Source organism: Silurus aristotelis (assembly GCF_946808225.1).
Source record: "Silurus aristotelis genome assembly, chromosome: 1".
Taxonomy (NCBI): domain Eukaryota; kingdom Metazoa; phylum Chordata; class Actinopteri; order Siluriformes; family Siluridae; genus Silurus; species Silurus aristotelis.
The window spans coordinates 31,198,103-31,224,099 of record NC_139574.1 but is presented as its reverse complement, the minus strand read 5'-3'; the positions used below and the strand labels follow the sequence as shown (position 1 = coordinate 31,224,099).

The 25,997-nt window shown below is 38.3% G+C and overlaps 2 protein-coding genes and 2 long non-coding RNA genes across 5 annotated transcripts; 3 read left to right on the top strand and 1 right to left on the bottom strand.

Annotated features, from left to right (window-relative positions):
* Window positions 1-1,145: 1,145 nt before the first annotated feature.
* Window positions 1,146-8,846, bottom strand: leng9 (leukocyte receptor cluster (LRC) member 9). Its single transcript, XM_083527079.1, has 6 exons — window positions 8,673-8,846; window positions 3,703-3,802; window positions 3,333-3,451; window positions 3,090-3,247; window positions 2,812-2,980; window positions 1,146-2,556 (listed from the first exon to the last, which is right to left on the bottom strand). The coding sequence occupies exons 1-6, from the start codon at window positions 8,719-8,721 to the stop codon at window positions 1,682-1,684; spliced, it is 1,470 nt and encodes a 489-aa protein (XP_083383205.1). The 5' UTR covers window positions 8,722-8,846; the 3' UTR covers window positions 1,146-1,681.
* LOC310721256 lies at window positions 3,809-7,077 on the top strand. Its single transcript, XR_014531976.1, has 2 exons — window positions 3,809-4,603; window positions 4,634-7,077. It is a non-coding gene; the product is annotated as an uncharacterized lncRNA (long non-coding RNA).
* Window positions 8,847-13,360: 4,514 nt separating the features above from the next.
* Window positions 13,361-23,154, top strand: flcn (folliculin). Of its 2 annotated transcripts, none has more exons than XM_083525754.1 (13): window positions 13,361-13,439; window positions 13,756-13,823; window positions 14,074-14,283; window positions 14,521-14,667; window positions 14,820-15,041; window positions 15,261-15,421; window positions 16,005-16,096; window positions 19,944-20,095; window positions 20,204-20,317; window positions 20,743-20,866; window positions 21,381-21,506; window positions 21,602-21,704; window positions 21,971-23,154. In XM_083525754.1, exons 3-13 carry the CDS (start codon window positions 14,074-14,076, stop codon window positions 22,176-22,178), a joined length of 1,659 nt encoding a protein of 552 aa, XP_083381880.1. In that variant the 5' UTR covers window positions 13,361-13,439; window positions 13,756-13,823; the 3' UTR covers window positions 22,179-23,154. The 2 variants fall into 2 exon arrangements, with proteins under 2 accessions (XP_083381880.1, XP_083381879.1); XM_083525753.1 differs by having other exon boundaries at window positions 13,393-13,689; window positions 13,744-13,823.
* Window positions 17,696-19,295, top strand: LOC310721366. Its single transcript, XR_014532008.1, has 2 exons — window positions 17,696-17,944; window positions 17,998-19,295. It is a non-coding gene; the product is annotated as an uncharacterized lncRNA (long non-coding RNA).
* Window positions 23,155-25,997: the final 2,843 nt, after the last annotated feature.

Sequence of the window (25,997 nt, the reverse complement as noted above, 5' to 3'; positions counted from 1 at the left end):
TGATATGGAGAGGTTAATACCGTGGAGGACTGTGTATATATACTCACCATCCTCTTTACAAGAAGACCTGAAACATCTTAATGATCAGAGAAGTTAGAGACCAATTGCTAGATGTGTTTGGGTTGACAGCAATGCTATGTTAGCACAGATAACACGTAAGAGATTAGCACCATGTTTCCATTCCTATCATCCAAGAACAGGAACCGGAGGCTATCAAAAGAACAAACTCAAACTCTACACTGGACAGCTGAAGGCTGGGAAAGGACTAGGTGATTTTTACCTAATCCTCAATTATCCAATTTAGGTTGAGTCTGTAAACATGAGTCTCAGATTTCTGTTCTTAGCTGATATGTGTGGAACCTGATATTTAATGTTTTGTACATGCTAAGATGCTTTTCTGCTCACCATGGATTTAAAGAGTAATTATGAGCTACTATATCCTTCTTGACATCCCAAACCAATCTGTCTGTTTTCCCCTGATCTCACTTATAAGCAAGGCCTTACCACTGACCAAACTCATTTTTGTTTTCTTTGTGTGTCTTTTACACTTTTCTGTGTAAACTTTAGAGTCTGTCATGTGTAAAATTCCCAGGAAATCAGTTTTTGATTAAATATACCAATTCAGCCCTGGTACTAACTATCTGGTACTAACATTCATGCCATGATCAAAATCACAGAAATCACAATATATTTTCATTCTGATGTTTGATATTAAAATTAACTGAAGCTTTTGAATTACAAAATATTTTTTACAAGGTAAACAAATTATCAGTTTATTAATAAAAATCCAGGCTCTGTGGTGCTTTCCCCAGTCCCAGGTTTTGGCTAAAATATATCAGCTAATGTAATGTAATAATGCTGAATGTGCTTATTGACTAAAAAAATTTATATATGAGGTATTTGCCTTGGGGTTTGCAAAGATTTTCTATGAGCTGTGTTCACACAGTCAAGTCTATTTTTCCTTGATATATTTTAAATATGAGGAAACATATTGTGCAAGTTGCAAAAGGGAGAGAGATACAACAGCTTTATACTGCACTTCATGTTGCTAATCTTAATTTTTCAAGATCCTTGTGTTACTGATTCTGTAGAGGTCTGTCTCTGTGTACACACTAAACAAAAAAATATAGAAACTGCACAACAGATCAGCTGTTTCAGGATGTTGATTTATTTAGCAACTGATAGAATCACTCCTAGTTCATATTATATCATGTGACAAACATAATAGTGAAATCTGATGACTCTGAAAACAGATCAGCTCCAATAACTGCTGTTTTGTACAAATTGTCTCTGAGACAAAAATTATTGTAAAATTTTACAGCAGTAATAAATGTAACAAGCCAAACTTGAGTAATCCCTGATTATCTACATCAGTTAAAGCATGCACAGTAAAGAGATAACTAATAATTTACAAAATATGACAAAACAATCTTCTTAGAGTCTCCAAACCTTAAAATCCCTGAAGGTTATATACTATTTGGAACAGAACCTCATAGGCTATATATTATTATAAAATGCAATGAATTGGTGTGATCAGGGTTCATTGGACTTTTTGAAATACAGTTGCAACGAACATTTACTCAGGAGACCAGTTGGGAAGTATTTCTCTCCAGAATTTCTGTCTCTTGCTGATATGTAAATAAAAAAAGACTTCTTCATGATTTCTTTTATAATCAACAATTTACACAGTAGGCAACTGCACAGAACAAAGTGTCTCATAAAAGCCATCTGCAGCCAATGGAACACTGACGGCGCACAGACACAACTTGTCCACCGTTAGTTTCCCAAAGGTTAATTGCTTAAGTTTAATCCGCCACACTTCTCCAAATATCCTTTCTGCATCAGGATCTCCCACTTTAGCTAAAGTGAGATGGTAGTTGGGGTTTCGTGAGGCACGATGGAGCCAGCCTTTCTCCCTGAATGCTTCCTGGAGGGGAGCGTTCAGGTTCTGGATGTCCAAGAGGGGTGTGGGGGCTACATGGAGAACTTTTCCATTGAAGTGCCTCAGCTTAGGCTTGAAGGAGACAGAAACTGGTGGTTTGTAGAAGCTTTTGACTACAGAGCGAAGGAGCTCACTAGCAGCAAAAACTTCCTCGGGGCCTGAAAGTACGAGTAAAGAGAGAGTAACATGCAGTGACTCCGGGTTCACCCAAAATGACTCAGACTGGGGCAAATGAGTCAGAACCTGCTTCTGGACAAGCTGGAAAGCCCGCAAGGCAGCAGGTGAGTCCACACGGAAGCAAATGAAATGAGTGGGCTTGCGTGGTTTTCGACCTGGTCGTGGTTCCTGGGGTATGTTTTGAACAGGCTCCACAGGCTCTTCATCCTTCACTTCCTCCTTGTCCCAGCTGTCTGTCCATTTATCCTGTTTTGTGATTTGTTCGTCTCCTTGAGAGATGGATAATTCCTCTGCCTCTTGAACTAGACCTGCATCATCACAGGATTTGTGTTGCATATTTGGGCTGGAGTCTAACGTTTCTTCAGCATCACTGAGAGTTCCGGACATCTCCGATGTCAAGTCTTCCTTGTCTTCTTCTGTATCTGGAGCAACATTGTCTAGAATTTTTGTCATTTTAGTAATGAGACCAAAGGGAACAAACATTAAGGATCACCATTAGACAGCATGTCGTAAAAAAACATTAAATATGCATCATTTAGCACAATGATTAGGCAGAGGAACAGTAGAACAACACCAATGAAATGCTGAATATGAGATTAACTTGAACTGATATAAATAAATATCGCTTAAAACCAGCAAGGAGATAGAACATGCATGACATGATATGATATTCATTGCTGGAAAAGCCTTACCCTGTGGTTGATTCCCCTTATCAAATGGAGACATTATTGTTTGTCCTGTGGAGCCAAACACGTGGTCAGTACGACTGTCTTTGTCCCACACACGCTGGCCCTTATAACTGAAGTACTGGATCCTGTGACGAGGAATAGCCATTTCCTCTGAATAGTCACAGTCACACACCTGTGTACATGTACACTGCAAGTAATTACCCTTTATACAAGATCTGAGAAGTCTGAAATAAATAAGTGCAAAGTAAAAAAGAAAAAAAAGCCAGACGTGTATCCAACACCTGTGTCTCCCATGAGAAATCAGAGAAAGGACGTTCCAAAACTCCCAGAAAGCGGTCCAGGTGGCCCACTATGAAGTCTGCTGGGTCCACAGTAGTATCCCACACAATCCTGGATATGACATCATCTGCCGTGCGCATGCGCAGCTTTTTCTCAGGCCCTTGGAAGTAAAACGAAATGAGTTTTTTCTCTAATGAACTGCAACCGTTAGTAAAAATCATTTTGCCACCACATACAACTTTTACCTGTGCTTTCTTCATCCTTGGCCTTGTCTGTTTTACCCGACTTTCTTCTGGTTTGATGTTTTTTGCATGCTTTCTCTTCGGTTTGTACCACTATAGGATCAGCAGGTGCATTTGAGCCACTGGAGGTTTGGGGGGAGGGGGGTTTGGGAGGGCATGTGAAGGAAAAGGGGACACAAACCAGAAAAGAAAATAATGGTGCATTATTCCCCTAGAGTGGTTCTGACTATTAGGCCCCATCAAACCTTTTAACATATTCTAAACATAATGTTACAAAAACTATGCCACCTGCTGTAATAAAAGTCCACTACAGATTGCCATGGGTTTTACATTCACATCAATTATGACAATAATCCAATGATGTCTGACAAACCCATGTGGCAGGCGACATCTGTCTCCAAAATGACACCTGCCCACCAGGAAAAACTTGCAGACATCAAGAGCTTCATGGTTCTCTTTAGATGCATCCGGATCTGAGCAAGAACAAACGCGATGGTTATTTAAAAACAAACTCTGTAATTGAGATTCGTTTTCCTGGATTTAGCAAATGAATAGCATATCCTAAAGTGTTCCTTTTCAAACCGTTTTCAACGTTTTTTTTAACACAACATTCAGTCAATATAACATATAAGGTTTTCATATTTTAAAGATCCATTTCTATGGAATCAGTAAACTACTTAAATCAATTTCAAATTCTTTAAAAACATTAAATAAAAACTTTGGTCACGTGACCCTGAGCAAGATGGCAGCTTTAGAGTTTTGCTCCGTTTTGAAAACTATTTTTATCTAGCCCTCGTTTTTGTATACTTTGTGCTTATTCAATAACATGAAAGCAGATGAAAAGTGGTGGGAAAAAGGATTTTCCTATTTTTTCGGCAACAAGGTCAAACAAAAATTTGGAGAAAAAATTAAATCCCTGCCGCACGTGATAGAAGGTGAAGAGGCTAGTGCTAGCCTACAATCGGACACTTTACTTATTTTGAGTGAAATCAGGGCTGTGGGGGGAACCAGCTAGACGGTATTTAGGGACAGTTGGGAAAAATTCCTTCCTCTGTTTCAACCACTCTGAAAATGCATTCGCCGCTCTCACTGCACGAGTCACCGACCCCGAGACACGTATAACTACAGCCGAGCAACAGATCTCTGCGTGGGAAGAATGTGCGTGCTACCGTGGAGCAACTGCAAGCTAAAATGCACGACCTGGAGTTTTGAGGAAGTTTTCTCTGTCTGTCGTGTTTCTGGGTGGTCAATGAAGGTGTTGGTGGACGGGGTGTGTGATGAGTTGATATGTGAGGATAGGGCAGAGGATTGGTGAGGGTTATTGTTTATGTTTAGGAGAGCCTATTATAGAGTTATGTTGTCTTAATCTTACTTCTGTCAGTCCACAGCATTCAAATACATTAAACAGTACTGATGTATGTCTGGTCTGACACGGGTGGTCACATGGAATGTGAAGGGCATGGGTAACATAGTCAACAGAAAGTAAACTATTATTATATATCTATTGCACTCTTACATGAGACACATTTGTCAGATACAGAACATTTAAAGCTCAAAAGAGACTGGATTGGAGAGGTATATTTTAGTTCGTTCTCATCAAATAAACAGGGCGTGGCCATTTTGATACATAAAAGTTTTCCTTTTATCTTAGAGCAGGTTGATTTGTACTGATTACTGGTCACATCTTGGGGAAAACCTCTTACTGTTATAAATGTGTATGCCCTAAATGAGGACAGCCCTGAACTTTATATCAAAGATGGTCCTATTGTTTATCATAAGTGTAAGCGTCAGGGCTATCCCCTGTCCCCACTCTTGTTTGCCATGTACATCGAACCCCTGGCAGAAATTATTTGCGTGCATAGTGGCATCCGGGGGTTAATGGCAGGTGGGATGGAACACCGTCTATCATTATATGCGGACGATGTTCTTCTTTAGAAACCACAGTTATCCATTCCCAGTCTGTTGAAGACAAATAATCAGTTTGGTCAGTTTATACTGGATATAAAATAAATTTAGGAAAATCCCAGGCCATGTTCTTGAATATCCCACAAACATTTAACTCACAATGTCCCTTTTACATCAATGACTCTATTCACTATTCGGGCATACATATAACCTCTGATTTAAAGGATTTATTCTCTAAGTACTACTCACCCTTAATGGCAAGACTTAAGCAATATATGAATAAGGTGGACCACTTTACCAATTTCTTTTTTGGAAGAATTATCACAATCAAAATTAATGTGCTGCCCCGTTTATTTCAGAGTATAGCCTGTTATTTGAATCAGAACTTTTTTAAAGATCTGAATATGGCTATTGGTAAGTTTATATGGAATAATAAAAACCTAGGATCAGACTTGCTTTCCTTCTCAAGGCAAGGGAGTGTGGGGGTGCATGTTCTTTGCCCAAAATGCAGCTCTATTATTGGGCTGCTCAGATTAAACAAATGCTTATATGGTTTTTATATGATACAGACTCCATGTGGGTCAGTATGGAATCTGTTGCATGCGCACCAAGAATGCTAACATCCCTCCTATTTCTTCATTACTTTAGAGAGGTCTAGCCATTAGCTGGAAATTTGTTGTTTTTAAACACTCTTTTAGCTTGGGAAGATGCCAAAGAGTATCTCAATGTTCACAAGAATTTGTCTATGCAATCCCCAATCGCTTTAAACCCTGATTTCCCTGACTCGTTAGCCAGTATTGGCCTTCGGACTTGGCCAGAAAAGGGTATATCTAATTCAGCCAGTTTATTTACAGAGAAGGTTTTTAAATCTTTTGAGACGCTTGGAATAGATTACCAAATTCCCAAAACAGATATTTTCAAATTTCTATAATTATGTCATTTTATTCAGTCGGAAATGAGACAGGGGAAAATTCACTGGAAACTTCCTGATATAAAAAATAGTCTTTTTCTTCCTGGGGTGCTAAGAGGTCAGATTTCCTATCTGTGTTCTCTGTTATCAGAATCCTCTTCCCCTTAAAATCCTTTAAGAAAGAGTTGAGAAAGGGATATGGGCCAACTATTTACTGATGGCGAATTGCTTTCTCTTTGTGAGCAGTTTTTCATAAATCAACCTCAAGCTCTGTGCATGAGCAAAACTTCAAATTCATATACAGGATATATCTTACCCCAGTACGCCTTCATGAAATGTACCCAATTGTATCTCAGCTGTGTTTTAAATGTAAATCTGAAATAGGAACATTGATGCATTTATATTGACACTGTAAGAACATGAAACCTTTTTGGCATGAGGTACATAACATGGTTCAGAACACACTGGAAACACTAGAAAATTTACTATGTCTTTAAAATATATATTTAATAAAATGCAAAACATCATTGGATTTCTCTACTGACTCACACTATTAAAAGTCATAATTTATTTGGCAAAGAAATGCATATTTATTCTATGGTCATCACTACATGTACCAACTTTAAAGATGTGTTTATCACACGTTGCTAATCTTCTCCCTTTGGAAAAACTTACATATGACTTGCTGAACAAATCTGATTAATTCCGGTAGATTTGGGCCCCTTTGTGTGATTTACTTGAACAAGCAAGTCCATAGCCCTGACTTATAATCTTTTTCACCCTTTGCCTTTCCATGGTCACTTTCTCATATTAACAATACACTGTTGTTATATTGTTATAAATAAGCTTAAATACATGCTGTGTTTGTTGACTGATCGGAGCTGTTGTTGTTTTAATAAGAAATCAATAAAACAATTATAAAAAAATGTTTAATACTTTTTTTAATTCAATAACAAAACACCAGGTGAGACCAGGTGCATCTGAAAGACTTTCTATCTCCTATATATATAGTGCACTTTTTCAGGTGAAGGCCATTTTATAGAGGTGTCTGAATTCCAGTTGAACAATTTTATTCCCTATTTTTGCTCACTAATTTGTACCAAATATATTTGTATTTGTATCAAATGACCATATTAGCAAGGTCGAGTAGATTTGATGGTGTCAGCTCACGGACCCTGAAGGAAACCCTGTGACAATGTTTTATACACAATGTATGTCCATATACGTTCCATGTCCATTTTTATTTATAAAATTTATATTTAATGGAATAAACATGAGAAACATAACCCACGTTACAATACACCACAAACGTTAATACAGCTGCAATGTTTATGACTAATTTGCCTCGAGCAAATAGCCTCGCATTTCTGACGTATGACATTTACGTCAGTGTCCGTCTTCCTATACAATGAAATGCCTCGACTGTTTATGGGGATTAGTGAACGATTGAGCAAATTCAGCACAGGCCTCAGAAAGGGATTTCTACAAAAGAATTAAAATGATTTAAATGATTACTTTTAACAAATTATTTTGGCTTTGCTCCATTTTATTGCTTTTTTATTATACTACTCCTTTCAACTGTGTATTGCTCTGTAATTACAATTAAACTAACTGGATGGAAATCTAGTTTCAAGAGTGATGGATATAAATTGGGACCAGCAAACATGTCCGGACATGTTAGAGGTACATGTACTGTAATGGTATAATGGCAGCTTTTGTTTGGTATGGCTGTAAATCATGTCGATCATATTTCAACCTTTGAACCCTTTTTACTTCACCACTCACCTTTTAGAAATGTGAATGAAATAAAACCATATCTGGGTCTAATAGCTGTGCAGCCTTTTACCTTCTTTACGTCATTTATAAATCGTTTGCAAACTGTTCAACATTAAACTGTTGGTTACTTTAAAACTAAGCTTCATCTGGGGGATCACATTGATTATATATGTGAATATTTGATCTGTTAAATGGTTGCATATATCAGATTTATTGCGTGACTCGGACAGAGAAAAGCTGTTGCTATCAAACATTGTTTACTTAATCAACTTAGTCAGTGTAATAATGAAAAATAGATCAGATAGTCCAATTGACAGAAGGTTTTTAAAGAAATGTCATGCCTTCTTTGTAAAAGTATTGGTTTAGTATGTCTTAAAATACCAAAATTCAGTAGTTTATTTTAATACATGGTGTGATTGCTGTATTTTGTCGTTTATTTTGATACACTTAAAGATAAGGTATTTAGTATTTTATTTAAAAATATATTTTAATGTACCTTTGCCAACCCTGCTTGTTTTGAGTTTTAATTCACATCAGAAGTGTCTCTCTTTTTATTCACAGTACAACAAAGAGCTGACTTGCTGACAAGTGCTCTTTTGACCAAACTTTTTTTACATACACTAAAGATATAAATCTAGAACAATTCACTTTACTCTATTACTCTCTTACACACTAAACCTTCGAAAGAGACCTTTTATCTCTCTAACAAAGTGTCAATGAGTCACATGGTTACGAATGCTGGAAATGAATACCTCTTTGGGTTTGTTCTGTCCGTGTTTTCCCGTCTTCAGCACCCTCCATGACAGATCTGGAAATCTTTACCAGCTGCCTAGAACAAATCTATGTTTAGTTTTAAGAGAATTTGTCTCCTAACACCAAGCTGATACAAGGAAGTCAAGGTACACGGGGCGTGTGTTACCGCAATGACGTCATCCCGGATTCCAAAATCATGGACATGGAGTCTGACATTATTATTCTAGAAAGTGAAAAAAAGGAATGTTGTCTGCCTCAATATGAATGTGGGGAAACAGTGGGGTTTTCATCTGAAAAATGTAACGTTTGTGCTGAACGTAACGCAGGACTGTGTTCTATTTTCCGCTTTTTCTTCTTCTTCCTCTTTCGGCTTCTCCCGTTAGGGGTCGCCATAGCGGATCATCCGTCTCCATACACCCCTGTCCTCTACATCTGCCTCTTTCAACCATACTACCTGCATGTCTTCCTTCACCGCATCCATGAACCTCTTTTTTAGTCTTCCTCTTTTCCTCCTTCCTGGTGGCTCCATCCTCAGCATTCCCCTACCTATGTCCTTCCTCTGCACTTGTCCAAACCATCGCACTTTGTCCCCAAAATGTCCTACATGCGCCGTCCCTCTAATAGACTCGTTTCTAATCCTGTCCATTGTCATCACTCCCATTGAAAACCCCAACATCTTCAGCTCTGCTACCTCCAGCTCCACCTCCTGTCTTTTACTCAACGCCACTGTCTCTAATCCATACAACATCACAGGTCTCACCACAGTCCTATAAACTTTCCCTTTCACTCTTGCAGATACTCTTCTATCACAAATCACTCCTGCTATAACTCTTCTTCAACCACTCCACCCTGCCTGCAGTCTTTTCTTCACTTCTCTAACACACTCTCCATTACTTTGCACTGTTGACCCCAGATACCTGAACTCCTCCACCTTCTCCACCTCTTCACCCTGCAACCGCACCCCTCCACTGCCCTCCCTTTCATTCACACACATGTACTCTGTCTTACTACTACTGACTTTTATTCTCCTTCTCTCTAGCGTGTACCATCACCTCTCCAGGCTCTTCTCAACCTGCTCCCTACTCTCACCACAAATCACAATATCATCCGCAAACATCATCATCAATACATTAAGCCACATTAAGCGTTAGGATACTGATATTAAAAGACTAAATGTGGCAGAAAAACAGATACTATATAAAAGCTGATAAGGCCAAAATATGTAAAGCGTACAAAGTTTCCCGTTAAGCGTTTTCCTATCATATAATGTAATCGACATGTATATATACACTATTTGCCAAAAATTCCGTCACCTGACCTTTTCCTGCTATATGTTGTTCTTGTCCAAACTGTTACCTCAAAGCTGAAGGCACAAAATTGTACAGGCTGCAATAACATTTTGCATTTACTTGAACTTGGAAACCCAACCCTGTTCCAGCTTTGCAATGCCCCTGTGCACAAGGTGAGCTTTATAAAGATCTGGTTTACATGCTTTGGAGAGGAAGATCTTCAGTGGCCTGCTATAAAGCTCTGATCTCATCCCTACTGAACACCTTTGGGATTAATTGAAATGCTGACTGCACCCCAGATCTCATCAACTACCTGAATCCTAGCTGTCCAATCGTTACCATTTCGTAAACATAAATGGAGAGTTATCCAGGCTAATGATAGTAAATTATGGCATGCCACAAGGTTCCTTTCTAGGACCCCTGCTTTTCACAATATACATGCTTCCCTTAGGAAATATTATTAGAAGGCATGGAATTAGCTTCCATTGTTATGCTGATGATACCCAGCTATATATATCTCAACAAAACCAGGTGATACAGCTCAATTAACCCGGATAACTGAGTGTGTTAAAGAAATAAGAGATTGGATGACCTATAACTTTCTACTACTAAATTCTGATAAGACGGAGATTTTGCTCACCAGCCCAAAAACCAGTATACAGAAGCTCCAGCATCTCAACCTGCATTTAGATGGATTTTCTGTAACCACTAGTTCAATGGTAAAAGACCTGGGAGTTATTTTAGACAGCGACTTGTCTTTTAAAAATCATATCAACCAAGTTAAAAAAGCAGCCTTCTTTCACCTTAGAAATATTTCTAAGTTAAGAAACATGTTTTCTATATCCGATGCAAAGAAGCTCACTTGAGTAAACTAAATGTAAACTTGAGTAAAAGTACAAAGTATTTGCCTTCATATGTTCTTAACTATACAAAATACAATGATTACTATGTCGATAATGTTCCTATTATCATTTTTGTCACAAGACTCTTTCTTAATCAACTCAGTTTATGTGAGTTACTCAGTTACTCTTAGCACACCAATCTATTAATAGAATAATAATATTAGATAAACACTGATTGATATCTATTACATTTATCATGAGCCAAAAAGCTTCATTTCAACTACTTACAAAAATGGCTTAAATAAGGTAACGGGTGTTGTGGATTGAGAGTTAGGAGTTTCTTCCATCATTTATTATTCTAGGATTTGCTTGCTATTACACTGACACTGAACTGTATGTTATTGCTAAGTAGATATCACAAGGCAGCAATCATGACAAGTTCATTACAACTACCCTGATTGGTGGTTTACTGTGCGCTTGACCAGTTAGGTTTTTATCAACTCATAAATGAAAAGGAAAAACTGATTTTGCAAAAGCTAGTTAACTGAATTGTAAAATATTTGATTTTCAAATGTAGTGAAGTAACTTTTAGATGTTAAACACTAGTTAGCACTCAGATGCTTCTACTAATAGTCTTAAAGACCATATTAATCTAATAATAAAATTGTAATACTCATAATATAATACAGTCATCATCATCAATGTGCTAAAAATGTGCTATTTTTCCTAATGTTAATCTTCCTCCCATTCCACTCTTAAGGAAGGAACGGGTATTCTGATGTTGTCCTTTATGATTTCTCTTAGCGTATGTTTCCACATCTTGCTATTAATAAATGAATGAACGAGTAGCGACATTGCATCGAATGATTGTTTACATCGCACCAATAGTTCCACAGGTCGAATTGCTTCTGGAGTTCTGCAATTAGACAAAAAAATTCAGCATTTTTCTGTTTTAGTTTTCCTTTGATTTTCTTTTCTGTGCATCCAAGCAAAAAACAGGTATTTCCATTGTTTGGTTCCAGAGTATTAGGAGAAAATAAAAATAATGGTCCTTTTTCATTTTTCTCAATCTCTTTTTATGAAAATTGAATGACCAGAAGGTATTTGTTTTGTTTGGGACTTAAATCCTATTTGGCCAGTTTACCTTTTCCAGCAACTCCGAAGCCCTTAAGACTGTTACTGTGTCATCTGATATTTTTGCAATTTTATATCAGAATCAAAATCAGAATCAGAAAGAGCTTTATTGCTAAGTATGTTTGTACTTTTAAAAAATTTGTTTTGGTGACAGAAGCTTTTAGCTGCACATTTCCTAAAATAAAGGAAATAAAAAAGCAAAAAATAAAAAAGAATAAGAGCATAACAGTTATTGCACATTTTTTATCAAGAAGATTTAGATTAGTAAAAGTGGTACTGCACGTATGTTTTGTTTTACTGCACAATGGGCAGAGCGTTTGAATGTTTATGAGGTAGATTACCTGGGGAAAGAAACTTTTCCTGTGCCTGGCTGTCTTGGTGCTTGGTGCTCTGTAGCGTCGGCCAGACGGCAAAAGTTAAAAAATCATATGGCTTGGATGTGAGGGATCCAGGGCGATTTTCTGGGCCCTTTTTCTCACTCTGGGTGTGTACAGTTTCTGTAGAGTGGGCAGGAGAGCATCAATAATCCTTTCAGCCGTTCGAATCAATGATGGCTGAGTAGATGACTGTAGTTTCATATCAGATAGATAGATAGATAGATAGATAGATAGATAGATAGATAGATAGATAGATAGATAGATAGATAGATAGATAGATAGATAGATAGATAGATAGAACTTTATTGTCATTTCATTGTACAGGTACACAGCAACGAAATGCAGTTTGGCATCTACCAGAAGTGCAAAAAAGTAGCAATCGTGCAAATAGTGCAGATAAATAAGCAGCATATGTACAGCATGTGATATATATGTAAAAATATGTACAGTGAATAAATATAAAGGCTATAGCAGTGCAGAGATGTGTGGACATTGCTGAGAAGTACAAGTAAACTTTCTGGACTGGTGCCAACGGAGCTGCCTCCAGATGAATGCCATACTTTTACTCTCCTCACAGCTGGTTTCACCCGTTTGATCAATGGTGTGTATTTGGGAATGTAACTCTAGTTTCTTTCTCATACCCCTGCCTTTGTTATGTATGTTTTGGACTTAATTAAAAAATATAATAATAATAAATTCTACATGGAGTTTGTTTGTGTGTTTTGACTTATCCCTGGGAGGACAATCACTAACATCTCGACCAGTGCATGGAGCACAGAGACTCTCGACTTCCGTGAACGCCCTGTGACGTCACCGACTTGCTTCTGCGTCTTGTAGTTTGTAGCCATTCAAAACCATTATTTTAAAATCAATATGATTATTATTTTAATTATCACTAAAGCTTAATTTGTTCACACATTGATCTCTGAATAATCAGACTCTCGATTTCGTGTCTGAAGTCCAACACAGGTCAAATAGTTTTTTCTGATAACGCGATACTAAATGACGTAATGACGCAGACCCCCCCCCCCCCTCCCTCCCACAGCACGCGGCTCTGATCACGCGCAGGATGTTATGAACAGGGCGCGTGACTCTCGACCATGTGACCAGCCAGGCTCAAAGAGGTTTGTGAGGCAAAGCGAGCGAAATAATCTCTACGTTATTTACTTAAAAAATACCAATAACATCATTAAATATAAAACTGTCGGAACCGGAGCGATGCAGGAACATTTACTGACTGGATTTTTAAAACAATAACGACAAAGAGATGCGGTTAGGCGTTTTATTTCTGCAGCACGAGCGACTACTTACTTGAGGAATATTTCGGAAATACTGACCTACTGTGTGTGTGTGTGTGTGTGTGTGTGTGTGTGTGTGTGTGTGTGTGTGTGTGTGTGTGTGTGTGTGTGTGTGTGTGTGTGTGTGTTCTCATGAAAGTAGCTGAAAAATGAAAATGTCTTGGTGTCTTTAAGTCGCTTGTATCTGTGACTGTCAGGAAGACTGGAAAGGTCAGTAAAAATATTTATGCTCTATTCATTTTCATTCATTTTGTTATACCATTCAACTTTACTTTTAATTAACAATTAAATGTATTTATTCTAGCCCAATTATATGTTGTACATTATGGCCTATATATATTTATTTGACCTTTCCATGAGTACTCAGAAATGTCTTCTGGATCTTCACATATCATTTACTGCCCCAAAACGAGTGAACAAAACAAATACAACTACTGAAACCCAAACACATTCTTTACAGATGAACGCATTAGTCGCCCTCTGTCACTTCTGTGAACTCCACGGGCCTCGGACATTGTTTTGCACCGAGGCTGTTCATCCGCCGTCGCCTTCACCTCCTCAGTATGGATCTGCTATGATGCCTGACCGGGAACCTGAAGGAGAGCGTGATGGAGAGGGACTAACTATGAAGGCCAACAGCTCAGAGACACACAGAGCTGACATGTGCGAGGTAAGAATCGAAGCATTGTGCGTTCTTCTTACCTGACCAGGTGATCAGGTGATGGTAGAAAAGGCACCTTTTGTTTTGTTATGACAGCTGTGGACACTCATGTCATTCCTCATGGGGTAGTCACCTGGAATGGCTTTCTGACAATCTCAATTTGATTTAGCAGGTTTATCATTCCAGTTAAACTCTGTGGACTTTTAAGGTCAGAATCTGATATCTTTCGATCTCTCGTACTTTCAGGGCTGTCGCTCCCTGCCTGCGTCTCACCCTGGCTTTGTGAGTGTGGACAGTGAGACAGGGATTCGCTACCTCAGTCATCAGCATCCACGTCAGCCTCAGCTGTTCAGTGTGGTGCGGCAGGCTTGTGTGCGTAGCCTGAGCTGTGAGGTAAGCGCTTTGGGGGGGGTGTGTGTGTGATGGGGAATTGTATACTGTATCATGACCTTTAGTTGAGAAAGCAAGACTGAATTTATACAGATGGTGACAGACAGATTTTGGTTCAATCATTTGAAAAACCTGGCATGTTCTTATTGTTACAGGTGTGTCCAGGTAGAGAAGGACCAATCTTCTTTGGGGATGAGCAGCATGGCTTTGTGTTCTCGCACACGTTCTTTATCAAAGACAGCCTGGCGCGTGGCTTCCAGCGCTGGTACAGCATCGTTATAGTGGCGATGGATAGGATCTACCTCATCAACTCCTGGCCTTTCCTGCTGCGACACCTCAGAATCACTATCCAGAGTCTTCAGAGCACAGCATTCCAGGTAGCTGAGGTCCAAGCTCAGTTATCACACAATAACTCAGGGCTATCTAATCTATTTACTAGCATCAGTTTACTAATACATTTATAAAAGATCAAAAAATGTCATTTCACTTTTAAGTGGGACGCATTTGCAGCTTCTTCGTTGAATTATATGACGTAATTGATGTAAGCGATGACGGCCGTTGGTTTACTTTTTTGGTATTTCGCTTTTTCCCTTCAGGTATTTGAAAGAGAGCAGGTGGTGTGCCCTCAGAGACGGATGAACAGCACCTTTTCCCCAGCAGGGTTCCCTCATCAACGCAGCGGCAATGCAGCTCGCTCTCTAACCTCTCTTACCCAGCATCCCGACCTGTGGGCCAGCCTGCACACTTCCTTCAGCTGGTAGGACATGCACAAAAACATCTCACACACACACTTCGTCTTATTTGCCTGCGTGAATGCAGGGCTGTAGCTATCATTTATTGTAGCAAGTATTCTTACGATTATTCCAAAGATTAATCGAGTAATCGGATAAGAAGTACTTTTTTCTTTATTATAGAGCAGTACTGAATATTAGTATGATGTTTTCTTTGTTTTTGTTTGAAATATGTGTCTTGTCCCGTCTCCTCCAGAGCTGATTGTTAGACAGAGTTCTCTCCAGAGATCGGAGGCTCAGTTTGATACCATGTGATCCTAATGATTGTAGCACATTTAATGTTTAATGTGTAAAGCTTTCTGGCACTACAGAGAGGGTGATGCTGTTGGAATTATATATAAATAAATAAATTCAGAATTGCAGCTTGGGGGGTGTCGTAATTAGGCAAACTTAAATTTTTTTTTTTTTGGCGGAAAGGGACTTCATTATGAATCTTCTCCTCGCCCCTCGCTGTTTTGTCCCCTGTTTCTCCAATTTTTCTACCGCAGCATTTTCTGTATTTTTTCTTGTCCAGAGCTTTCCATAGTTTATATATCGTGTGTCCTGCAGGTTGCTAAAGGCTTGTGGGAGCCGACTGACTGAAAAATTGCTTGAGGGAGCGCCAACTGAAGACACGCTTGTTCTCATCGAAAGACAAACAGGTGCTGTTATGGTTACAAGTGTTCAAACTCAAACTTTTGGTTAAACCTTTAGCGTGCATAAAGAATCTAATTTGAAATTAGGCTTTTCATGTGATTTTCCAACATGAAACATCACAGTCAAATTTGTTAAAAAAAAAAAACAAACAAACATGCAGTGAGGAAAATAAGTATTTGAACACCCTGCTATTTTGCAAGTTCTTCCCCTTAGAAGTCATGGAGGGGTCTGAAATTGTCATCGTAGGTGCATGTCCACTGTGAGAGACATAATCTAAAAAAAAAATCCAGAAATCACAATGTATGATTTGTATGATTTAAGATGTATGATTTAACTATTTATTTGTATGATACAGCTGCAAATAAGTATTTGAACACCTGAGAAAGTCAATGTTAATATTTGGTACAGTAGCCTTTGTTTGCAATTACAGAGGTCAAACGTTTCCTGTAGGTTTTCACCAGGTTTGCACACACTGCAAGAGGGATTTTGGCCCACTCCTCCATACAGATCTTCTCTAGATCAGTCAGGTTTCTGGCATGTCGCTGAGAAACACGGAGTTTGAGCTCCCTCCAAAGATTCTCTATTGGGTTTAGGTCTGGAGACTGGCTAGGCCACGCCAGAACCTTGATATGCTTCTTACAGAGCCACTCCTTGGTTATCCTGGCTGTGTGCTTCAGGTCATTGTCATGTTGGAAGACCCAGCCTCGACCCATCTTCAATGCTCTAACTGAGGGAAGGAGGTTGTTCCCCAAAATCAATAAATGGTCATTCTCTCCTTAATACAGTGCAGTCGCCCTGTCCCATGTGCAAAAAAACACCCCCAAAGCATGATGCTACCACCCCCATGCTTCACAGTAGGGATGGTGTTCTTGGGATGGTACTCATAATTTTTCTTCCTCCAAACACGTTTAGTGGAATTATGACCCAAAAGTTCTATTTTGGTCTCATCTGACCACATGACTTTCTCCCATGACTCCTCTGGATCATCCAAATGATCATTGGCAAACTTAAGACGTGCCTGGACATGTGCTGGTTTAAGCAGGGGAACCTTCCGTGCCATGCATGATTTCAAATCATGACGTCTTAGTGTATTACCAACAGTAACCTTGGAAACGGTGGTCCCAGCTCTTTTCAGGTCATTGACCAGCTCCTCCCATGTAGTTCTGGGCTGATTTCTCACCTTCCTTAGGATCATTGAGACACCACGATGTGAGATCTTGCATGGAGCCCCAGTCCGAGGGAGATTGACAGTCATGTTTAGCTTCTTCCATTTTCTAATGATTGCTCCAACAGTGGACCTTTTTTCACCAAGCTGCTTGGCAATTTCCCCGTAGCCCTTTCCAGCCTTGTGGAGGTGTACAATTTTGTCTCTAGTGTCTTTGGACAGCTCTTTGGTCTTGGCCATGTTAGTAGTTGGATTCTTACTGATTGTATTTGGTGGACAGGTGTCTTTATGCAGCTAACGACCTCAAACAGGTGCATCTAATTTAGGATAATAAGGTCTTTGAGGGTCAGAATTCTAGCTGATATTTTTTTTTTAGATTATGTCTCTCACAGTGGACATGCACCTACGATGACAATTTCAATTTCAAGTGTCATTTTTTTTTGCTTAATACTTGGCACTTAAACATAAAATTTCCATGATTTCTTTCCTGAGCTCATCTTACTGTCTATATGTACCATGTTTTCCCTTTATTTCTCAAGAACACACTGGAAGCTGGATTTGCTTCACTAACTTTGCTCCTAGGTGTGATGGAGCATATCTGTGTGTGTGTGTGTGGGTCTCTGTGATGGTCTGGCACATTCAAGCTTCAACCCTGTGTGTTCCCAGGATAGGCTCCGTATTCGCCATTGTCCTGCCTGGGATAAAAAAGATTGCTGATAAGAAATGACCGATTTTGACGAGTTAACATAAAAAAAATTCTACTCCCACACAACCATAATAGAAAGTAATCTGCATTAAACTACTCTTACCCACACAGTCTATATAACATAAACATATATTCAAGTTTCTGTCTGCTTGAGAGAACCTGCATGGGAGTGGGAGATGATTTATTGTGTATTTAAAAGTCAAACACAATTTGTTAACTATTTAAGAGACAAGTTAACAAGATAGTGCACAGTGGCTAAATGAAGAAGGGTTAGTTATGACATAGTGCATTTTAATATTTGCTCTGCACAGAAAGACAGTAGGATTCGTTGATGCTGCTATATAAGAATAGTATGACTGTATAAGACTGTAGAAAGGACGTTACTCATAATCTTACATTCCAGTGTTCATGTTAGTTCTCACTCTCCAGTGTTCTGTATTGTTTTAAAAACTATAATCACCCTCTTAATATTAACCAAATAATGACGAGGTTCCCCTTTTGAGTCTGGTTCCTCTCAAGGTTTCTTCCTCATAACATCTAAGAGAGTTTTTCCTTGCCACAGTCACCACAGCTGCTCATCAGGGATAAATACAGATTGGTCACCTTAACTGTTACATTCTGTTAAGCTGCTCTGAGACCATGTCCGTTGTAAAAGCGCTATAGAAATAAACTTGACTTGACTTAAAGCGAAATTAAACTTCAAGAGGCAGCATGCTGATACATGCATAATTGCACACAAGGAACAATTCATAATTTCAATGTTGTTTTTTCCCCCCTGTGGAATAGAGTTTCTATGTGCTCATGCGTCAATTCAAGTAGATGCGAAATTTATTTTGACAGAATACTCACTCAGTCATTAAGGTGCAGGAATTTACATGTTCCTGACGTGTGTAGCGTTACTCTCTTCTTTGATATTGTGCCTATGCACGATCCAGAACGTATACTGGTATTTTTTAGGGAAGGGGAACATGAAAAAGCTGTAAAAGAGTCTTTCTATATTTTAATCCATCCTGTGTATACACAAAGTAAATCTGAATTCTGTAATCTGCATTCAAGAATAGGGTTCTTTAATCACAATTTAATTTGGTTCAAAACTATGTGGGATGCCAATGGCTACCCATAATCCAACGATCTGGTGTTAAACAAAAAAGGATCGGTTCCATTCCGCGTGTGGTTTCTCTCACTAGGCTTGTTTGAATGTGCCCATTTTGACCAATACAAAATAATTCAATGTAATTATAGATTCTGATATTGTTTTTCAAATGTACCATAAATATTGCGATCGGATTTAAATATTTACATATGCATTACATATACGTATTTAAAAACAAAACTTTTCTGTGTAAGCACAGAGCATTTGTGAGAAAAAAAAAAAGCCAGTGTTCAATCGAACTGAGAAAATTGTTTCCATAGCAAATAGTTTAGATTATTTCAGACCTAAACCACTTTCATTCCAGTCCAAATTGAATTTTGAGATTAATCAGATCGGCTCAGAAGTTCCTATTGAGGAATCGGTCAGATCCCTAATGGATTATTTAGGTGAATGTAAACCTATCCATTGTTTTTCTCTTCAGTTGTCTCTGGGATTTAATTATTATTTAAATTGTATTTAACATCCTGTAATGTCGGAGATCCACCTCTCCACTCAGATGTCTGTAAAGTTATTTCACTAAAATAACAATGAAAATAAAATTTCAGTCATTTGGAACTTTTGGATTTATTAAATACGTTTTATTTGCACATACCAGTTCAGAGTAAATTCTGTGGGAGTGGGGAGAAACTACAAACACTTTTACATTTGAACTCAAAACTTGACTATTGCAAGACAACAGCTTTAATTTAAATGTATTTCGTACATTCATACTTGGTAAGAAATTCTCCTACAGAAAAAGAAGAAAAAGAAACTAAAATGTCTAAAAGTTTGTCTTTTGGATTTTCTGTATACACTGATTGAATTATCTGATGTATGTGCTTTCCACAGAACAAGAAGAGGAGATGAATGCTGAGGGGGGCAGTATAGCTCAGGACAGCCAACCTGATACCACACAGGAAAGGGATTTTCTGTTTGGTGGTGATGGAAAAGATGAAGAGCCTCTTGGGCCAAAATTCAAATCTTTGAGACATTTACGTCAGGTAGTTTCACGTTAAAACCGCTTAGTTCTTTGCGATTTAATTATAATTTTTTCCAATTTTGCCATTTAAAATTTTTTTATTTTTTTATTTTTTTTCATTGATTGACAGGTCCTTGGTGCAGCAGAGTTTAGACAGCTGGCATGGCATGTGCTAATGGGTAACCAAGTGATATGGCGAGGACATGACTGTGGTTTCATCCAGTCAGCTTTTGAAATGCTCAAAGTGAGTTCACCACAAATGTACAAATTTCTCCAAGAAGTTGTTAAACATGAATTCAGAACTCCAGAGCTAAGCTAAGTAAGGTTTTGTGTTGTAACTATTATTATTTTTTTTTATTTTATTTTTTTGATTTCTCATGATCTTGACATGCCCAGATCACGAAAAATATAAAAAAAAATCTTACAATGCATGGCCTTTTAGGACTTCCATAGCTAAGCCCCTTCTAAAATGGTTTCCCATGTTTGCATAATAATCACAAAAACGGATTTGGTTCTGCAATAAAGTTTGCATGTCTTAGAGGTAATGGTTTAGAGGTGGTCTTTCGAGGTGATATGTTAGACACTGTTATTTTAAAGACAAAATGCTAATTTATTTCAAATTTCATATCACAGTTCTGCTTTTGATTTCTGTGCATTCCCCCCCAAAAGGCTTTGCTCCCAGTGGGTTGTGTTCGCATAGTACCTTACAGTACACAATACGAAGAAGCATACCGATGCAATTTCCTGGGTCTCAGCCCTGATGTGCAAATCCCAGCTCATGTCACTTCCTCAGGTATGCCCACTTTACCATTATACACTGCAAAACAAAAAATAACACACGATCACTGCACGCTTTATTAGGCGTACCTGTTATCTAATCAACCAATCAGGTGGGATCAACGCAGTGAGTAAAATCACGCAGATACGAATCAGCAGCTTTATTTGAAGTTCAAGAGTTTGATCTCGTGTGATTTAGTGTGATTTAAGGTTTTTTCATGGTTGGGGAGCTTTTGCATAATAAGGGAGAATTGAATGATGGTTGGGATTTGGCAAGTGATCAAGCTAAGGAAGAAATCAGGGAGACATAAAAAATGGTATGTTCCAAATACTAATGGGAAAAAATGGTGTGTTGAAAACACAGGACTAATTGAGAGCCTCTATGTGGTTTATGTGATAGCCCCTCATCTGGATTAGGTCTAAACACGATGACATCATAGTGAACAGAACATACATTTTATAGACAGTTGCTGTATAAGATGAGGTCTGTACCATTTGTGTTAGTGTTGACGATATTTGTTCTCTTTCAGAGTTCATGGTGTTGGTAGAGGTGCTGAATGTGGAACAGGGCAGTGCGTATGCTGCATACACAGACGATCTCCTTTCACTGTATCAGTTCAGTATCAGCAGTGCTAATACCCAACCAACAGACAAAGGTAAACAACGTAAACAATTCACCTGCAAAAACCATGGAACGCTTAGCCAACGGGGTGATGCATTGTTTTCTTTCTCTTCTACTATGAATCTGCAGGACCCACGCTGTTGAATAAGCTCGACCTGGCCCTGGCTAATGAGAATCTGTCTGTGGAGGTGGTGTCTCACTGCCTGCTCTGTCTAAAGGAGGAGTGGATGAAGTCAGTGCAACTCAAACTTTAACTCTATATTTACAGCTTTAACTCAACTCATGATACATGTAGAGTTGCCTTCAAAATTAGATTAGATTAGATTCAAGGTTATTGTCATTACACATGTACAAGGCAACGAAATGCATAAATCATTTTTTTTTAAATGCTGTTCAATAATGAAAAGAAAAAAAACATAAATAGTTTGACTTCTCTGTATGGTGTTTAATGCTTTCTAAAATTGTCTCCTCACTTCCTTCTTTCTTTGTCCCCCCCAGTAAAGTGAAGGTGCTGTTTAAATTCACTAAGGTGGATGGAAGGGGTAGGGAGGACACACAGAAGGTTTTAGCCCTGCTGGGGGCCACTGGACACGGGGAAGAGGACAACGTGCGTCTCCTTAAGTTCTGGATGACTGGACTGAGCAAGACGTACAAGAGCCATTTAATGACTGCCGTCCGAGGAGGAGAGAGAACTCTGAGTCAATAAGTATTTGTATTGGTCCTGTGTTCAATTGCATCCTGTGCAATTGAACGGCTACAAGTGATGTAGTCCCTTAAAATACTGTTTAACAATTCTGAGATTTTCACAATCTTTCTAGGAATAGAAATGTATAATTGATAAAAAAAAAAATACATCTTTGCAGGAATTGTATAAATTCCTTATCCGAACTTTGACTTCTGCATTTGTTGCAAAAGCAGTTTTTATCTCCCGAATGTCAAGTGCATAATGCAGCGAGCACCACCCTGAATTAGACAGATGTTGTAACTTGCACATGATGTTTAATCTTTTCAGATATCCAGCGAATTAACTAGAGCTCTCATGTGCTGTTTACAAATGTTGACAAGGACGACCGTAATAATTGTTTCCACCATCACAGAGCTTGTAGATACTCAATTCTTTCTCTTTGGATTTTACGGGATTACATATTACGGTATAAAGGTTATTAAAACAAGACTCTATTTGCTTTTCCTAAGCGATGCCATTTGATAAACTGAGTAGTCATTGTACCGTCTGCATTACCTCTGTGCTGTTTTAAAGCACTTAAGCCTTATTTATTAGAAATATTTATGCAGCAGGTATATTTATGATTCAAATCAACTGCAACTATTAAGATATGCTTATATATTATGTATGCATAAAAAAAAACGATTTGTTCAAATTTATGTGCGCTGTTTGTCCTGTAGCAGGAATTTGAAAATGAGTTCTGTAGCTGTATATGAAGAATTCGCACACTTCTTTCAGTCCAAGTAGCATTTATATAAGTGTTTCAGTGTGAGAACTTGAACGATGTTTATTTTGCACCCTCACTGGTTTCTCTGCTACCTTGACTTGTGCTTGGATTGTCTTTAAGTATGTGTCATACTTATAGAAGTAACGTTTTACTGTAACTAGAAATGTTAATAAAAAAAACTCAAATGTTTGTAAACAAGAGGTCTACATCATCTTGGGGTGATTGAAAGCATCGTTTTTCTTATTTGTTTTGAAAGGATTCAGTAACTCAGATGTAGTATCTACATATTACATACGAATCTTTTTAAGATATAAATACAGGTCACTGATTCTACTCTTACAGATCAAAGTGCATCAAAACTTTATACTTAAGCATCTTAATACAGTACTTAAGAATTATTACAAAAAAAAGTACATGCCAGCATAGAGATTAGATTTTTCTGGCTGAGTGCCCAGACATACCTTTCCACCTCCCTGTAGATATGTCTCCAAGTAAAATCCAGCTATATCATTGATCGTGTGACCATGTGTGGAAACAGATTTACTTCACTTTATCCTGGAAATGCTCAGAAATTGTTGGTTGGATAATACAGTGGGGGGAATCATAATTTAAACCCCTGCTGATTTTGTGAGTTTACCCCCTTACAAAGAAATAAACAGTCTAGACCAGGGGTCAACAACGTCGCCGGCAAGGACCACGTGAGTCGCCCGTGAGCCTTTTCTAAAAAAAAATAGCTGTTTCCTACCTTGTTAAATTATTGTTGATAATTATTGTGAGAAATCACAATAATCAGTATATCAGGGGTGTCAAACTCAGTGTTAAATCCGGCCCAATGTACAATTATATCTGGCCCGCGAGATGATTTTATAAAGATCTATAATTATTGTTATTAATGTCCCGGCGATATGAAGCGCTGATAACACAAACTACAGATCCCATAATGCAGCGCTTCAGCCGCCTTACCGAACGCTAGACTAACTGGGAACATTTCAGAGTCAATCAAGTCGAGCTTCTGTTGATGTTTTAAACCCTATTGTAAAGTTATTGTGAAGCCCCTCACAGTGGCAAAGAGAAAAGTTGATTCTGAAAACAGAGTCTTTCAAAACCGATGAGATTCTGAGTGTATGTTTACTGACACTGCTGGTAAACACGTGTGTCTTATTTGTGAAGCAAATGTGGCTGTAATAAAGGAATTGACTCTAAGACGGAGCTACGAGACAAAACATCGGGATAAGCTGAAAAACCTGAATGCAGAGCAGAAGATAAAGAAAGTAGAAGAGTTAAAGAAGAATCTGACATTTCAGCAGATGTTTTTCACCAGAGCAAAATCACAAAGTGAAGCTGGTGAAGCATGATGAAGCTGTCCCTGACGTCATTTGACAGCTCTTTGGTCTTTCCCATGGTGGTGAAGAGGTTTATATTGGAAGAGGTTGATTCTGTGACTGGTGTCTTTTATACACATAATGAGTTGATATTAGGAGTTCTTTCTTAAAGGTGCAGGAATAATCTGAGTGTGTGCGAGTCAGAATTCAAATACAAATTTTTTTTTATATAATATTAATTTATTTATTTTTTTTTTTTTTCTCTTTCTGTTAAAATAAACCTATTATAAAAATTCTAGACTGTTGACTTCTTTGTAAGGGGGTAAATTTACTAAATCTCAGGGGATCGATGAAAATAATTGGGTTCTAACCTTAATTTCCATCTTATTTCTTTATGTAAATATAGAAAATGTTTAAGGGTTTCCTAACTCAAAATTTTCTTACGTTTAAGAGTACACCCCTTGTAGATTTAGAATCGACTGTATTTTTTTTTTATCTTAGAAGGTGCATTTAGTGTACATTTAATTAGCTGTTAGGGAAACCCTTTAAATGTACAGCACCTTGTTCAAGTCAGAGACAACACTTATACTGAACACCATTCAGTTTCTGTATTATTTGTTTCCAAAGTAGTAGTGAATAGCCATTTGAAAGCAAAAGGATGGCCTTTGATTTTTGTCTTCGGTCTTTTGGGGGAAAACAGAAGAAAGAAAAAAACCTCCAGTTCCAAACTGTCATTAAAATACAACAGGAGACGTTTGAGTCACTAGAAGTAGAAGGTCACTATAGAAACTGTTCTCCCTCCTGGACAATCAATCCACCGACGCTTTAGGAAATCATTCGTAAACGCCAAGCTGTAGGTGTTAGATGAACACAAAACTCCACAGTCACCAGTACAGTGCTTTTAATATCATACATAAGCTGTATATATTTATTATTTTTTTTTATATATAAACCAGTTTTTGTATTTTTTTTATCCTTTAAAAATTATTACCATTTCTACATGCTTTGTATCATAATTATATTTTCAATGTGCTTTTATAGACCTGTTATTTAGCTTTTCATTGTCATTGGTATTCCATATGCTGCTGAAACATAATTTCAATAAAATCAATAAAATTTATTTAGCTACACTTCTACTTTTTTTTTAATTCTTTTGGCTGCTCCTTATTAGGGGTCGCCACAGCGGATCATCCGTCTCCATACACCCCCGTCCTCTACATCTGCCTTTTTCAAACCATTTACCTGCATGTCTTCCTTCACCACATCCATAAACCTCCTTGGTCTTCCTCTTTTCCTCCTACCTGGTGGCTCCATCCTCAGCATTCTCCTACCGATATACCCCATGTCCCTCCTCTGCACATGTCCAAACCATCTCAATCTCGCCTCCCTCACCTTGTCTCCAAAACGTCCTACATGCGCTGTCCCTCTAATAAACTCGTTTCTAATCCTGTCCATCGTCGTCACTCCCAACAAAAACCTCAACATCTTCAGCTCTGCTACCTCCAGCTCCACCTCCTGTCTTTTACTCAGTGCCACTGTCTCTAATCCATACAACATCGCAGGTCTCACCACAGTCCTATAAACTTTCCCTTTCACTCTTACAGATACTCTTCTATCACAAATCACTCCTGTCACTCTTCTCCGCCTACACTATATGTACAAAAGTCCCCATTTTTTCATATAAAAACACCCCTCTTCTGGGAAGAGTGTAACGGCAGTGAAGTGTGCAGTAGGAACGACAGACTGGTTCAA

Bases quoted from the DNA above. Each gene is read 5' to 3' on its own strand.
- leng9 (XM_083527079.1), bottom strand. From the start codon at position 8,721: ATGGAGGGTGCTGAAGACGGGAAAACACGGACAGAACAAACCCAAAGA. The intron at 3,452-3,702 runs GTTTGTCAGACA...CCAAACCTCCAG, and splicing joins AGATGTCGCCTGCCACATGG to TGGCTCAAATGCACCTGCTG. The intron at 2,557-2,811 runs GTAAGGCTTTTC...CAAAAATTCTAG, and splicing joins TAAGGGGAATCAACCACAGG to ACAATGTTGCTCCAGATACA.
- flcn (XM_083525754.1), top strand. From the start codon at position 14,074: ATGAACGCATTAGTCGCCCTCTGTCACTTCTGTGAACTCCACGGGCCT. The intron at 15,422-16,004 runs GTAGGACATGCA...TGTGTCCTGCAG, and splicing joins CTGCACACTTCCTTCAGCTG to GTTGCTAAAGGCTTGTGGGA. The intron at 20,318-20,742 runs GTGAGTTCACCA...CCCCCCCAAAAG, and splicing joins CAGCTTTTGAAATGCTCAAA to GCTTTGCTCCCAGTGGGTTG.